The sequence below is a fragment of the Acanthaster planci genome, linkage group LG02 (genome assembly GCF_054643075.1).
Source record: "Acanthaster planci isolate LZ-2023a linkage group LG02, COTS_SCS, whole genome shotgun sequence".
Classification (NCBI taxonomy): domain Eukaryota; kingdom Metazoa; phylum Echinodermata; class Asteroidea; order Valvatida; family Acanthasteridae; genus Acanthaster; species Acanthaster planci.
Window position 1 is genome coordinate 20,416,590 of NC_141778.1, and position 16,272 is coordinate 20,432,861.

Here is a 16,272-nt window from a genome sequence, read left to right on the forward strand (position 1 = left end):
AAATGCTTTAACAGCAGTGAATTTGATAGCCTGAAAAATGATTCGGTCCACACAGGCAATTTTGGCCCTACTTCCGGGCCTGCAACCTTAGGGATGATCTCCGTCCTAAGAACAAAACTGGCCCGAAAGAAAAGCTTAGATAGGGGCGATAAAAATAAGATGCTTAGCAAAGGAAACAGATACAAATAGCACATAATTATTTGAGATAAATACAGTTGATGTTATATTCTGAATGCTCATTTCTCACAAGATAATGGATCAAACCAAGTAACAAAATAATGGACAGTCATACAGACGACATTAAATTTAATAAGGGCAAAAACCGTTTCAAAATCAAAATCTTAAAGAGAGTTATTTGATTAAATGACGAACACTTGATCACAACTTGCAAAACAACTGTAGAAACTTGACAAATGTAATCTGAATAAGTCTGAAATATAACGTTCACCTTTCATTCACACAAACATGTGTTGCAGCATTCTTCACAGTGAACAGTTTTGGTCCAAATATTTGGTCAAGATGTACAATTTCCAAATTTCCATTAATTCAATTGCCAGATATGTTACCCATCAACTCCCTTGATCATGAGAGTTGAGGTACTGAAATACTCATGAAATACATCTTATGAGCTCCAACAAGAAATCTAAGCCTAAAAACCATTGAAAACTGCTTGGCTTATTGAAACCAAGTGAGTAAGCATAGTATTTATGGACATAGAAGTCTACTTGTATGTTTTATCTTTGTCATAAATTATATTAATTGAAAGCCCAAGATATTAACACAGTAGTTTTTTTAATTTCCTTTTAATGACGGGCTGTGGATGAAGGGGTGGTACTGATTCCCCCCCATCACTTTGATGATAAATATCCCCCCCCCCCAAAAAAAAGGTTTTACCACATCTTCAAAACATACATGTAGTGAAACCTGGATGACGGCAATTACACTGCTTTAAAGTTCGGAGATGCATTTGAAAACCTCACCTTAAATGGCCCACTAGTCCACACGCTAACCCTAGGTGTAGAAGTCTAGAGCAATGTGTGAAGCATTTGGTCCAATTTGCTTATTGCACGTACTGTAGTTGCAGTTTTTTATCAAAGTTGAGATTTGATTCGGTCCAACACCATACATTCCATGTCTAAAATTTCTTCAACTGAACATACTTTAAGCATGCAACATGACATGCTCCGTGACTCGCATGGGTAGTGAACCGTTTCCTTGATAACAGAAACATTGTTTCCTGTTTGAGGTTTTTCACTTCCGAGGTAAAACATCTGTAAGGCCAAGACCCCGTAGGTGGACTGTTACACAACACCTAATATCTGTTGTAACACACTGGTTGACACTCCCCCCCCAAAGTGCAACGGCACAGAGGAGGCGACAGCCGCATTCCAGCACAGGTTTTCTGACCTGACTCAAAACACTCAACTGACATGAGTGAGCGTGTCCGTCAGCGGTGCGAGGGTTGGCCTCGGCCACGGATTTGCTGTAGCCCCCAGCTCTTCTGCTGGTGTTTCTGCTGGTGGTGTTTCCTCTGTTGCTGTTTCTGTAGGAATTCCAGGACAACGGGGGATTGCATCAAAGCCTGGAGGGTAAAAAAGAGAAAAAAGACAGTGAAAAAAAATGGTGAGAACTATGGCAAATTCCCCTTTAGAAAAAAAAAGGTTGAAAGGAATGCAACTATACTATGATGTTCTTCAATGTTGAAGTTATCTTGATACCTCAGTACACCTCATTCACATAGAAGCCAATTTCAATCTTATTCCCTGAATCTGTTTTATAAATTGTAAACTATTAGGATAGCCCAAGACAGTTTAAAACTCGCCAAGCATTCCAAGCCTCCCTTTTAATGCTTTTTCTAAATCTGGCTAAGAACACTTAGGTACAATTACGTAAACATGTATTTGATCAGAAATTTGAATTTATCAGAGTAGACAGGTTCTAATTTGCTTTTTTTCTACTCTCAACATTCAAAAATGAAGAATTAAAGTCGCTTTCAATTGCAATGTGGCAGACCCATGAATAAAGTCTAAACTGGTTTCTTTCAGGTAAAAGTTTTGATCCTAAGAGGAAATCAAACGTGATGAGACACTTCGGTTTGGACTTTGGAGGAAAAAACTCCTGATAAAAAAGAAGCTGGCACTAGCATAAATTGGGACTTTTGGGAAGAGCATTTGTCCAAACATGCCTTATATGCCTGATTATCTCACATTTACAGCAGAAATATGAATCGTTCTGCTCATCTACTGACCATCTTTTTCTCATTCAGCACCTGTTCCAGCATGGAGACCTGCTCCCCCTGTCTTTGTCTGGTTGTTGCTCCGAACCTGTCCCCTTGCATGTCAAGACCCGTGCTCTTCCCTTCCACATTAAACAAATCCTGCACAAGGAAGAACAGGAACTATATTTTATGATAAGCACTAAGGAAAGAAGAAGGAGAGGGTGAATACTGGCTTGTTGTCAACCAGATGAAACAGTGGCACATCCTGGATTTGTTGCGGGAGTGGCCTCAGAATGCAACTCCCCTCCCCCCAAACCCTCATGATTCTATATTCCCCTTTCCACCGATGCACCAGAGGGGACTAGGATGTACAGTGTACGGCTGTATCAGGACTAGTAGTTTTAAGATGTAGGTTTATCTTGGATCTTCATTTTCTAGAAAGTTAAAAAAAAAAAAATGGACAACCTCTTCAACCTCTTGGGGGCCCTCGCCCCTTGGATGCTTCAATGTGTTGAAGTCTATTATGACAGAAATTGGAGCGTTGCTTGTGACAGTTATGGCCACTGGATCTATGCTAAGGTACTTTGCCTTGAGATTTTGTTTTGGCTGGAGAAATTGAAAGAAAATGAGGAAGATCCCTTCTCATGATCTCATCCAAGAGTAATCCAAGTAAATCTGACCTAACTTGACCCGACCCAGCCCATTGCCTCACCTGGTTTGCCTGGGCTTTCCGCCTCTTGTAGGTCTCTTTGTAGGTCTTATTCCGGTGGTACTTGCACTTCCATGGCAGCAGCTGGTACCGGCGCGACTTGTAGGCTGACTTCCCGCAATCCTGGACCGTGCAGGTCATCTCCACTTTCTCTTCTTTGCAGCACGTGGGTGACGAGGAGGAGGAAGACAGCGAAGAAGAGGATTCTGCCTGCTGATCTGAGATGGAGTCCTGCTTCGTTGATGTGGGAGATCTAGCACACTCCCTCTCCGATGACAGCTGACTGTCTAACTCACTTGGAGTGTTTGTGGTAGAACCATCCTGGCTTGAACAGACTGAACAAGACATATCTATGGCAAAAGTGAATGATTCCTCAGTTAATCGTTCTTGTACCATTATATTTTCATTTTTTTTAAAGTATAGATTGCCAGCTTTGTGAAAAATACAGTGAAGCAAATGAAAGAGCTGGTATTGTTAAGAAAGCCTGCATAAGTCCAAGTAAAGTCACAGACACATTATTATAGTCTTTTGGCACGGATAACGATGCAACTGCAACTGTTTAGTGCTAACATGGAAAGAATGCCATGATTTGCGTTGATTTACAAGAATAAATGATTTTAAAAATGTCCCAAGATGTGCAATTCCTCTTCTTTCCTACCACAAGTTACTTCAAGAACTGTAAGGTTTATATAAACCTTACAGTTCAGGAAGTAACCACAAGTGCAGCGAAAATGCTTCTTTTTAGCACATTCTTAAATCTTGTGCAAATTTATTGTACTCAAATTTATTGTACTGCATTCGCAGTTGATTTGCCTTTGAATGAAATCCATAGGAGTCAAGACTGCACTGAACTTCCAAGGGTTTCGTAAAAGTTAGTATTACAATGACATTCAGAAAATACGAACGACACTGTTACGCCTCAACTATAGCATAAGTCCCAACTATAGTTGGGACAGTCCCAACGGTAGTGCTGCAGTTGGGCTGGCCCAACTATTGTTGACCAATGTCTGTGGGAAAGGTCTCAATATCATCCAAGTCAGTGTGTCTCACACGTGACACAATTCATCTAAAATGTGGCACTTCATCTGTTCATCTAGCCCTACATGTATGACCGATGACATGACATTTGTGAACAATATGACTTTGGCACATGCTGGGCACACCATGTACACAGGACCTCTCTGCTGTAGTTGGACCAGCCCAACTGTAGCACTCTAGTTGGGACGGGCCCAACTAGAGTTGGGACTGATGCTATAGTTGGAGCGTAACAACACCATGTCAGCTATGCCGAAACAAAACATTACTGATTACACCAGACAATCAGTGACGTGACAAATACTTGCCCTCAGCATAAAAGGGATACAAGCACTAGAAGAAGAACGTGTTCCCTGCAAACAGGTTACTATGTTGTTTGTAATTTTGTGGAAAACGCAGCAATTAAGCGGTGCTGGAACATTAAAAATTGTTAAATGGGCCGGGATTCAATGGGAATCCCTACACAGGGCTACTTTGTTTACGTTTTGCAAATAGCAGTTCTGCAGCAGAATTGCAATATCACGTACAGTTCACAAGACGCCTGGGTACCTGTCCAAAGCACTGATTGGCTCCCTGTTCGTTAAGCGAAAGTAATAGCGCTACTACTCCGAAGGTCTAGAACAGACTAGGACCACCAGACCAGCACGCAGTTCGAAGGGCACGAAGGAAATGCGTTGACCCGAGGGAGGAATCATCTCTTCTTCTCCCGTGAATGACTGAGATATTTGCCAGATCTTAGTAAGATTAATACAGAAAGTTGTATAATATTATATTATATTATTGAGTTGTATGTCCGAGGGTGGTCGTCCCTTGCATTTCATGATCGTCACAAAACCTACTTGAAGTTTGAGCTCTTCGACGCTTCTGTTTGTTGTCAGGTAACCATCCACTCACACTACTCCCGCTGCTGATTTTGTACTGGGGAGACGTCCTTACTCGCAGAACATTGAATCTGAATGGAACTTGTAAGTTTGCTAGTAGTATTGAGCACGTTGCGGCAAGAATTCTGCATCGGGCCATTGTAGGTTTTGAGTGTGATGTAGGCTCATTTATCGAACAAGATTAAAAGGGGTTCTGCTGGTTAATTTTAAACTTAAGGGATCTTGAGATTACTCTTCTACTGTGTGTGATGGTATACCCTGGCCAGGTCCCTTATTCGGCCACGAGGCCTAGGCCTAACTGTGAAAACCAATGAGACAATAGGTAGCGAAATTAGGGACCTGGTGACTATACGGTCATGTACGTTAGAGAACATGGTTCACGTTATTCAGTACATGTAGGCCTGTCTAGGGAAACAAGTTAAAAAGATATGGACATGATGGGGCAGGGGTTATTTACATGTAGCCGATAATACTTGATCTTGAAAAACGGAATGGTTCAATACAAAATTCTGTCTGCCAAATCAATGGTGATTTGTGGATGGGATGTAAAGTATCTGCCCCTCTAAACTCAGATTTGTGGTCATTTTTGCGAAATGTGAAGAATTCCCCACCTTTCATGTATTCCACTTCAGAGCCAGCTACCGAGTCATAATTGACTGCCTAATGTACATGTACCGGTACGTCATTCTCAATGCATTCTGACTTCATGGCTGCATAGGCTGTTTGGACTTACAATGTATTTGCCTCAGCAACTCCTATTCCTTTTGCATTCCATCTTTCTAAAAAGTGCCTGACTCCATTATGTCCATTGCAACAGAATAGACATGACTTTGTACAATGACTCCATAATGATGACCATTTATAAATTATTTTTAGCTAACTCAGTTGATTAAATGGCACGTTCATATTATAATTTATACGCTACCCAGTACATTTAATGGTATTTTTTGCCTTAAATGCAAATATCTCATTGACTTGCTTCATGGGCATGCCCAAGGACTGTCTAGCTAGCCAAAAATCACTCTTACATGCAAGCTGCCATGATTGGAGATCGTACAAATACCTGTTTATACAACATCTGTTTATAAAAGGAAAACAATTGCTTGTGTTTAAATTGTCTTGTATGTTTTGTATCCAGAAATGAGTGCTTACTTGTTACACAGAACGGAATACTGCAGCGCTTTAAGTTTTATATAAAAGTGATTTCTTAAGCAAAATGTGTACATGTACCATGTATATTTTCAAAACCACACTTTGTCTTCGTGAAGACTCTTCCAAGTTCTTCCCCTCCCGAAATCTAACACTAGTTACATCACTGGTTAAATTCTAAATGGGTTTGATTGGTATACATGTAAGTGGATAGACACATGTACATACGATATTATAACTAGAAAGGAATTTTTAAAATGCTTATTTTGCCAAAGCAATACTACAAAAACACTGTGATCTACAGTAAAAAAAAATCGGACATTGCCACTTCATGAGGCATGGTTTGATTTTTGCTGCAAATACATGTACATGGAGTCTTTCAGCTTATGTCACTGTTATTCATGTACTTGTACACTATAGCAACTCGAGTCTTTCATTTTTATATCATACATCGATTCATGGAGAGGCACAGAGAAGGAATACAGACCTTATCTGGAGAGATTGTGGACATATTTTTTCCCCTGATTGATTGGATTATCATCCCATTGATGCTATGGAAACAGCACTTGAACCAGTTCAGCATCTTTCCATTTTCACTCTGTAGAATTCACACAATTTGTTAATGGGCAGTGGCTTTTGTGAGGCCCCAGGCATGTGTCAGGTCCTTCAGGAAAGATTCATTGTGATTCTGTACATGTGTAGCAGTTTCAAGATAGCATTGCCTTTATGACAAAAATTGCCCCGTGACTGAAGATTAAAGCATGACATGTATATACTGGTACTGTATCTCTAAAATTGCTCAAACCTTTCAAGTTTTAGTAAATTCATGAAAAGAAAAATTATGTGAACAGGCTTTTAAAAGTGTTTTGATTATAACACTGCATACATGTACATGGCTTGGTAGAAAGATAAACCCCATCTTTTGTAGACTTTGGAAGGAACACAATTAGCTAATCAGGCAACAAATGTGACAAACAAGAAGCCCATGTGTAGAATCTAAGCGATGCTGGGTCAACTAATGTGGACTGTGTCTATTGTAGAGGACTGTTATCAGGAACTGCAATACAAGTGTTTAAAAAACTTGGGAGCAAAAATGAAATATCGCAAAATTGTTTGTGCTTAAATATTAAGTAGTCAGTAAAAAGGCACATGTACATGTTCAACACTTCCATCCCCCTAAAGTCCATATTCCCACTATTTTGAGAATTAATCTGATTACATTCTTCAATAAAAACTGTCTTGATAAACAGTGTCTCCATTATAGTCAGGTTGGATCTTTAGTCACATTGACCTCTTACATGTACATTTTCTGGTTCACATTAAGATAATGCTGCAGAAGTGGCCCACTTAAACATGAAAGTCAGCATACCATATACCGCATACCCTCCACAGTGCTTGAAAAAATGTGACAAATATTATCCTCATGGTGGAATCTCGCATAAATTAACAGTGAAGTTGGAATGCCAATGAAACATTAAAGGTTCACCACGTGGACAGAATCACGACACTCATGTACGTGGAATGTTCTGTGCAAGAAAAGAAGAATCAATTTGAGTTTCTCTGTAACATTCATGAGTGAAGGAACCAAAAAGAAAAAAAATGTCATTTAATCAAAAATTGGAAACAAATCACTATGTATCAGAAAACCTCCTGTGCAGTTCTCCTTGGAGTGTGTTTGTGTTCAATGTCATGAGCATTCCCTCATTAATGGTTAAACCATACATGTAGCTCCATGCTTAAACCTCTTTTCATAAACATTATGAGAAACTCAACTGTGTTCCAGTCTTGTGAGTTTGTTCTTATGTTCATTGATCATTGCAGGAGCTTCTTCAACATGCCTATTAAAATACAAGTCAGTGATCTGAAGTAGAATTTGCAAATTGTGATAAAAGTTGAGAAAATTCCTGACTGTGTTCACATGATTCCCAAGTATGTAGTCAGGTAATTACGTCTAGCAGGTTTGGGAGGACATTTTCACTTCAATTCTCTTCCCTCCAATTCTCTTCCCTCCAATTCTCTTCCTTCCAGAAGCATATAAAAATCCCCCAAATAAAGCCTCATGCCTCTGAAGGTCATAAAAGGTTAGATAGAAATTTAAAATGGGGGGGGGGACCAAAACAATTTTGTGCCTCAAATTATTCAGAAACACCTGATAAATACTGTTTGTAATGCCTCTGATTCGGAGTTGTAATCAAGTGCTCCACAAGTTGATCACGTCATTCCACAATTTAGTTAATTAGCAATTCAGTTCACAGATCAGGCCAGAACTAACGAGATTACCACTGTCAAAGAGATGTTTTGCTTCAGTTTATGTAAACACATGTACATGAAGCTTGTGAGTTGAGTTTGGACTGAATGACTCGTAACTGATTTGTGTTGACTTGTGACTTACTCGACATACCGGGTAACTCTGTTCTGTTCTCAAACCAAATTTAAGAGAGTCATGTAGAGAAAATCCTGATAGCTGTAGTACTTTGTTGTCATGAAGAAGATATTTGTGAGGGTTGGTTTTGGGAGGTTTGGGGTCGGTTTGCATTGCCCGGGGGGGGTAGTGTACACTTTGCATGTGTGTATGTTGATACGGTGGTTTGTACGCATGTATCTAGTGTTCTTTTGGTTTTGTATGTCATTTTAATCATTCAACTGCTTGATGAAATGTTGGTGTTTTTATCAATCAATTTTATATAAACTTTTTATTTGATGTGTATACCTGTATTTTTGTACTGTTCTGTTTTGACATACATGTAATTCATTGTAACTTTTATAGTTTTAATGTAATAATTGTAAATCAAACTGAAACTTAGCTTTTGGCTTTGAGAGTTTGGTTAATAAACCACAAATAATAATAATGATAATAAAATAGGCAACATTGTTGAGTTGCACTATTTTTAAAGCATGACCTCGTAATTTACACACATTAAGAAAGAATGTCCATCAGTATTAGGCGCAGAAAAAGACATGTACCCATCAAACAGCACGGCATAGAAAAACCCTTCAATGTACATGTAGTTTGTAACCGTAGATTCATAGGAATATTTTTTTAAAGTAAATTTTCCTTTTCTGATAGGATGATTAGTAATTCAATGCAGTGTGTTCAACATTATCATAATTACAAAATGTGGGTTTTGTGTATAAAATTGCACATAATTCAGAGGGAATTTCTGAACAACCACTCCTTAGTAAATTGGGTGTCTGCATACCGCAGCAAAATTTATTCCACTCTTACATTTTTCTTTGAAGCTTGTCTGTAACACAACCAGGGGCCAATTTCATAGAGCTACTTAAACGCAAAATTTGCCTAAGCGTGAAAAAAACCTTACTTGATAAATAAGGTTACGAGCCAAAATTCCATGTGATGTACATGTATATTGTTTTGGCATGGTATTCACCTGTCTTTTGGTTAGCATGACAATCACATAAATTTTGAGCTGGTAACCTTTGTTTTTTTAAGCAAGTTTTTTTGTGCTTAAGCAGCTCAATGAAATTAGTCACTGTCAAGGTAACATTCCATTGAGTTTTTGTCCCAGTAACTGTACAGTACCTGTATTTTTGAGTGGACCGGTGCTTGTGAGTCTTTGGTTTTATGGTACACATTGGGAAACTAAGCCTGGCTTAGGGAAGAGATACAGTTTCGAATCGGAGTGGAGTGGAAACAGCTGAAGGCTTAATCTCAGTCATGCAATGAGCTATGTGTAAGTCGCCCAGCTTACTGGGAACAACCTGCAAACGAATGAACTGTTGGCAGTGCTGAGGCTGGAAATATCAGTCATTTTGTAGGTCAAGGCATGGATAGACAGTTGGTCACCTGCGTTGTGGGTATATGTATGAATTTATTGATTGGGGCATTGGTGCAGAAACACGCTCGATTGGTTAGAATTGTTAGTTCAGATGGAAATTGGGAAACAAACTATGTCTAGAACAAATTGTATTTGGCATGCATGTTTCAGAAAAGATGTTGGGTCTGAGTTGTTCTTAGAAATGTCTAGATAAAGAAAAATACTAGTACTAGAAGTGCATGTAACTATGAAATGTTTACACCCTTTTCTTTTTGAACATGTATATGTACATGTAGTATTGTACGGACTATTACTTTGGTGTAATACATTCAAGGATTGACAAATGATAAATTTGCCAATTGCTGCCAATGGATAGTATGTAAACTCTAATCATAAAGTTGTCCACATGGGGCACAATTCAGGACCTTGTCTGTTTTTTTTGGGGGGGGGTTGCAGACTTGGATGTACATGTACATGTATTCCTAGGCGATAATGCTGGCACATACTGGTACACGTAGTCTGAATCCGTCTGGTGATATTACAGATTCCCGTTTCCCACAGGCGGAAAAGGTCTTTCCTGAAGCTGCCTGCGACAACCTCCCCAAGAAAGAAAGAAACCAACAAGCTGAACAATGAATGTGAATAGTGAGCTGAGCCTTGCAATTGGGAAAATCTGGATTGCCAATCTGTTTGAATGTTCTTGAATTCTGCCAGGGAACATGACAGGAAAGCATCTGGGAAATGAGTAATGGATTTCGAGAGCATGGTACATATCTGGGGAGCTTTTCTTGGCTTCAGACGAAAGTAGAGACTAATTTTATTTGAATTAGATACATATCTTATACCAGTTAGTGGAATTTACAGTCACACACGTACTTCAATGCTTGTAGACATGTGGGAAAGGGCCAGATTTTGAAAACTAAAGTTGTATTTGTACAGTTCAAATCAAAGCACATCTGACTCATTGTGTGAGTCAAAGTTTATGAAAACCTGTAAAGAAAACTTGAAAAGATATAATATTCATGCACATGATGCATTTAAAATTGTCTGATGGAGGAATGAAGGAATACACATGTATTTTGTTATATCCAGATAAGAGAATAAACGAAACCCACCATCAAGAAAATTAACGAAAGATGAGGATGAACAACAATGACTAGACCTGGTCCCTTCATTTGACAAATACTAGTACACATGTAAAATTACATGTACTTACATGTACATCTACTAACATGGACATGTACTTACATGGACATGTAGTACATGTACACTGTATACAACAATCAACTCTACAGATCCCCTTGAGAGTATTTTAGGAGACACATGTACATGTATGCACGCGTAGCACATATTTTACAACCAAAAGCACTTAAATTTCATTATAATTTCAAGGCCAGTTAAGTTTACGTATACGTGTATTGCTTTTAACAGTTAATGAAGCAGGTAAAATGTGTATTGTACACGTATGCATGTTGTATTCTGTCAATTCATTTATAACCTAAGGGTACCGTAAGTCCATGTGGTTGTGAGGTGGGGCACAAGTGTTAAAATACGATTGCATACACTGTCAAAGTGTATAAAATACTGATGCCTGCCAAACTGAATTGCACAAATGTTGAAATGACATACAGACATGTTTGCATGATAAATGAACGTGATTAATTGCACTTTATCAGCATACAAGGTAGATTCTATTGATGACATTTATCAAGTGCTTGTCTTCTCATTGGAGACATGTGCATGCCTGAGGTTGCCTTTGCGCTCAACACGAACCCTTTAAGCTTGTGTTTGTCCCACACATCACTGCACCATAACGGTGTTTTGTGTAATTATTTTTGGAGAGTGTTGTGAAGGACCCTTTGAGAGGTATCTCATGTGAACAAATACAAGTGGAGTGTTTTGCTTGTTTGTTGCTTGTTGTTGAGGTACGTTTACTGCAGCGGAGGTTTCACTGCATACGTTTGTAGTGGTAATGGAATTGGTAATGGAACTCGGCGTAGGAAAGGCAGATGTGACCACTCATTACAATTCCATTTTCCCTGTGATTGTTCAGTGTTCTTGTACAAGTACATGTACAATGCAGACTACCGCTATGCACTACATGTACTACTTTTCAACAGAATGTGCCAAATGTTTAGTATCGTCATGGCCACTGGGTGTACATGTACAGTACAATTGACGTTCAAGTTGCTGTCATCATTGTGAAACTAGTTGAAGTGTCTTTCTGTGTACAGGTATAAGTTCCATTCATGCACTGGTACTAGTACTTGTTTGGGAGAGGAGACATCTTTTTTGAGTATTGCCAAGAACTTAGAGAAGCTTTTTTGCTCACAAAAGAGCACTTTGGCTCTACTTTTTTGTTGTACTACATGTACACGGTATTTGTTACACTTCAACTGTCTTCTCTGTACAGATTTGAGCAGATGTGGGTTATTTGTTGGCTGCTTGAGGCACCCTGGTATGCCTTCAACTCAAGTTGTAAATCTGAAGGCCTCCATGGAAAGCAGTGCTGTGCACTGATTGGAGTTTAACCTATTAAAAGCTGACATAAAAACCTTAATGTACATGCATATAAAATAATAATAATAAAAACCCAAAATAGAAAAGTTACATTTAATGTTCCCAATTCCACATGAGAGGCTTTCATATGTTCATCAGTAGGATGTACCTGTACAGTACATTATTGATGTTGGGTCGTTGCTCAATGCATGTACATATATCAAGGAGCATTCCATTGATAAGAGCTCTTTATTTTGAGAAACCTTACTCTACATACATGTAAATGGATCCTTCTAAAGCTTTAGCTCAGTAACTGCGTTTGCCTACAGGGACAAGAGTACATGCACAAGATACATGTACTCTCTCCATTTTATTTTCCTTATTTTCTCTACATACCGGTATTCTTTATATTCTTCACTTCGACCCGTTTGTACAAGTTTAAGAAGCCAGGGAGGTTCTATACAAGACTTGAGGAAAACACATTTCACATTCAAAATGGAGCAAAGAAAATGTAGAAGTATTAGCTTGAGGTGTATTAAATGTCTGTGAGAATTTCCTTGCTTCCATAGCCTGCAACTGTCAGACCCTCCATCTTCACTGCCACTTAGTTTCCATGACTATACATGCCTACAGCATGGCTCATTAATTTAGTGCATGCTTGATTTTGTGCTAGCCTCCTCTGAAAGCACACGTTAAGGAGATATGGTTGGCTTGAGAATTGCTTTTTTTTGCATTGCTTGTCAATGGTTTTACCAGCAAGGTGCCACCGCAGTTTCAATGACTGTCTTTGGATTAGTTTTCGTATGAGTAACATAAAGGGCAGATTTTTAATTTACATAAGCTTCTGTGAGGTGATTTGGTGAAGGAGTTAAGAGAGACAGATGGATATCCACATCTATGGTTTGCCAATTTGAATTTGAAGCGGTCAAAACAGTGGTTTTTACTGGTCTGTTTCTTTATTAAGGGAGTAAATACTTGTACATGTACCAGTATTGCACATGATTACTTTTTGAGTCAGAAGGAACTTCAAACCAAGTTTTTCAACGATTTTACTTCATTTTTTAAAAACACCCCTCTAGCCACAGGTATGTCATGGTACTGTACTGTGTGTTCCTCTGGGGAGCAGTCATACATGTACATGTAAATAATCTCCTTTTGGGAGATTGATGAGCCCCTGGCATGTACTGCATGAGGTAGCACACAGCTATCCAGTTGTTAATCAAGTGTTAAACAGGCCATGTGACTGGCTCTTGACCAAAAGGAATAGCTTAAGTGTTTTAGGTACTTAACACTGTTTAACTTTGTTTCTTTTCAGTATACCAATTTCCTTCAACATTGTGCAGTACTTCTCAAGGTTGTAGAAAGTAGGGGACTTCTTTTCACAGGTAAACCATTTTTTCTTTTTCTTTTTCTTAGTTTTATTGTTGTCGTTTATCAGTTTATTTAAGTTACATGCAGTTTTAAACCTGCAATCTTTGTGTACATTTTAGAACTTCGACAACCCTGATCAAAGGCACCAAAAAATGAGACCTAGGAGTTGACCACACAGAAATTGATAACTCATTTGAAGGAGTGGTGTATTGCTCAATGAGAAAAAGTTTGAAGTCATTTCCCATCGTTCATCTGAGAATTTATTTGAAGTTTTCCAAGCAAGATCTTAAACTGGAAGATGTAACATTTGCACTCTCTGAGTAATCATGACAGCTGTTGCAAACATGATTGATGTTGCTAGCCTCTCAGAGCTGCATGAGGATGAATGGGTTAATGCTCCTAAAAAAAACCAAGACAAATAAATTGAGACCTCCAGCATCTGTGAATGAGACAGATAATGGGGCGAAGTAGAAATGGTGCTGAAGTACATTCAGTTTGACTTGTTTTTTACCAGTTTACCTGGGAGCTCATTTCTTAATATTTACTGTATTTGTGCTCATGGAGACTTGAGAGCAATGTTAGAGCAATATGAGAGAACAAAGCTGGGACTTCTTCTTGTCTAACACTTTTCATCGCTGTCAAGCCTGGAAGAACAACAGTTATCAGTTAATATACGCCCACTCTGTCATGATTTTGGTCATATACATGTACCAGTACCATTGCTCATGCAACAGTATCAATTATTAAGTTTACTGGTATGTGCTTTGTTTGCACTAATAGACAACATCAGCGCAGCATCGGTTTCCACCACACTGTTTCTGCAGAAGGTGATAGCGTCCCCACTCTGCCAAATTATGATTATTAGATGAGAACATCAGTCACGTACATGTACTGGACTTCAGTCCCAAGAGGCTCATTAGGCAAGATATCAGGTATGTGTATTTGTGCACGTCATTTTTTTAAATAGAAAACATTCGTTCACTATGTCTTGAAGTGATTGCTGTCATGGATACATGTATATTTATCATCGGCTGCAATCATGAAACGGTCAACAGCATGTGGAGGCCATGAACACTGTTGTTGCAGCTATCATCATTTACCTCCCCTTACATTATCGACATTGTCGTCACTCTGTGCCAAAGCCATATTGGATTGCCAGCCTGTGTCACTGACCCAAATCAGTATGGGCACATACCCTGCACGGCTCATTTACTGTACTCATATCACTTTCATTTTTGTTCCCTCTTATGATATATTCTGCTGAAGAAATATCGCAAGGAACTTTTTTTGTCACTGGTCCAAGAATTGGTGCAACTTTTTTCCTGCTCTGTACATTTTTTAGAAGTTAAGTGTGCAGTTGTACATGTATTATGAGCATTTTGAGGCTTTTGAAATGCAAGGTTGAATTGTTTCAATTTCCGTTGTGATACAAAAGAGGATGACAAATAAGCTGAGATCAAATGCCGTATGATAACGTACATGTATGTTTTGTGACAATTTATGAAATTTAAGTGCTATTTGTTTTGGAAAGGTAATGTCTTTCTGTCACTGTGCTTGCGTAATCCTTTAAAGTAAAAAGATGATGGCATCAGCATATATTTATTTACACCCTATGGGGAAATTGCTACATACATGTACCAGTACATGGAGCATTATCAAGAATGGTGCCCTCTGGGGATAAGACACATATAATGGCACTTTGGTGTCAAAAAAAATTCTTTTTCAAGATACTGTATTGGTGGCTTTACTGAAAACTGAAATTCCAATGAATTGTTTACTCAAATTCCCAAGGCAATTTTGAGGGACATTCCTGAGGCCTTTAAAATCTGTCACTTTGTGGACACCAATCGACAAATTTTTTGTGCTTAACTTTCAAGGAATATCTGTGTAACCCAACTACATGTAGACTTATACGCACTAACTGGAAGTATTCTTTCAGTTTCACCAGCAAAGAACGGACTAGCTGGTTGGGGAAAACTTTTAAATCAGGGCATGGTGCACATTCAAAGACTGAATATTTCTATAGAAACTGATTGACTGTGCTCTGTGCACCCCACGCCAAACATGTACATGTAGGTCTACAACCTGTGCATACATGTACCTGCTTTGCTTCCCTACCAACGGAATATTGTTCCTGCATGGAGCAGACAGTGGCTCTGAAAATCTGTAAAAAGGTTTCTACAACATTCTGAAGGATATTAAAAGAGTAATTAAGATACAATGAGAGGATTCATGTGCACATGTACACCCCAGCTTGTGTAACGCCAGTAAATTCCATGACTGAGTGAGTGCCGTGCATGTGAGTTTTCTCTCTGAAGGTCTTATCAAGATTGTTCCGGTTTAAAGAATAGAAAAGATTGCACAGAAAATATCACATACTCTGGAGAGTTTGCAGAATGTTTTCAGTGGAAACCAGGCAGCGTTTAGTAGCACAGTACTTTTGCATACATACATGTACATGTATGTGCATACATGTACATCAACAATAAATAATGCTGTACAGTACATATTGCGACATCGAACGCATCCCTGGCATCGTAAATTATATGTGTATTGATAAAACAAAGGCATTAACTACCTGTATACCAGAACAGTTTCCTAGCTGTTGGTATTTTTCAGAGCTGCTGCTGAAAT

The 16,272-nt window shown here is 38.8% G+C and overlaps 2 protein-coding genes across 5 annotated transcripts in view; one reads left to right on the forward strand and one right to left on the reverse strand.

The window, feature by feature from the left end:
- Positions 1-196: 196 nt before the first annotated feature.
- Positions 197-4,464, reverse strand: LOC110989795 (regulatory factor X-associated protein-like). Of its 2 annotated transcripts, none has more exons than XM_022254427.2 (4): positions 4,271-4,464; positions 2,931-3,277; positions 2,270-2,377; positions 197-1,582 (listed from the first exon to the last, which is right to left on the reverse strand). In XM_022254427.2, the coding sequence occupies exons 2-4, from the start codon at positions 3,273-3,275 to the stop codon at positions 1,448-1,450; spliced, it is 588 nt and encodes a 195-aa protein (XP_022110119.2). In that variant the 5' UTR covers positions 3,276-3,277; positions 4,271-4,464; the 3' UTR covers positions 197-1,447. The 2 variants fall into 2 exon arrangements, with proteins under 2 accessions (XP_022110119.2, XP_022110118.2); XM_022254426.2 differs by having other exon boundaries at positions 2,249-2,377.
- A 131-nt stretch (positions 4,465-4,595) lies between these two features.
- kidins220 (kinase D interacting substrate 220) overlaps positions 4,596-16,272 on the forward strand; it is an 89,881-nt gene continuing 78,204 nt past the window's right edge. The window contains exons 1-4 of one of the 3 annotated variants that reach the window (XM_022254440.2): positions 4,596-4,700; positions 4,841-4,927; positions 13,583-13,652; positions 14,419-14,570. The gene's annotated coding sequence lies outside the window, so the exon portion shown is untranslated. Of the gene's footprint in view, positions 4,928-13,582; positions 13,653-14,418; positions 14,571-16,272 lie in introns of all 3 variants that reach the window. The other 2 variants (XM_022254442.2, XM_022254441.2) reach the window with 2 other exon arrangements.

Excerpts from the sequence above, each read along its gene's own strand:
- LOC110989795 (XM_022254426.2), bottom strand. The coding sequence starts at position 3,275 with ATGTCTTGTTCAGTCTGTTCAAGCCAGGATGGTTCTACCACAAACACT. Across the intron at positions 2,378-2,930 it reads GGAAAGCCCAGGCAAACCAG|GATTTGTTTAATGTGGAAGG; the intron begins GTGAGGCAATGG and ends TTCCTTGTGCAG. Across the intron at positions 1,583-2,248 it reads TGCTGAATGAGAAAAAGATG|GCTTTGATGCAATCCCCCGT; the intron begins GTCAGTAGATGA and ends TTTACCCTCCAG.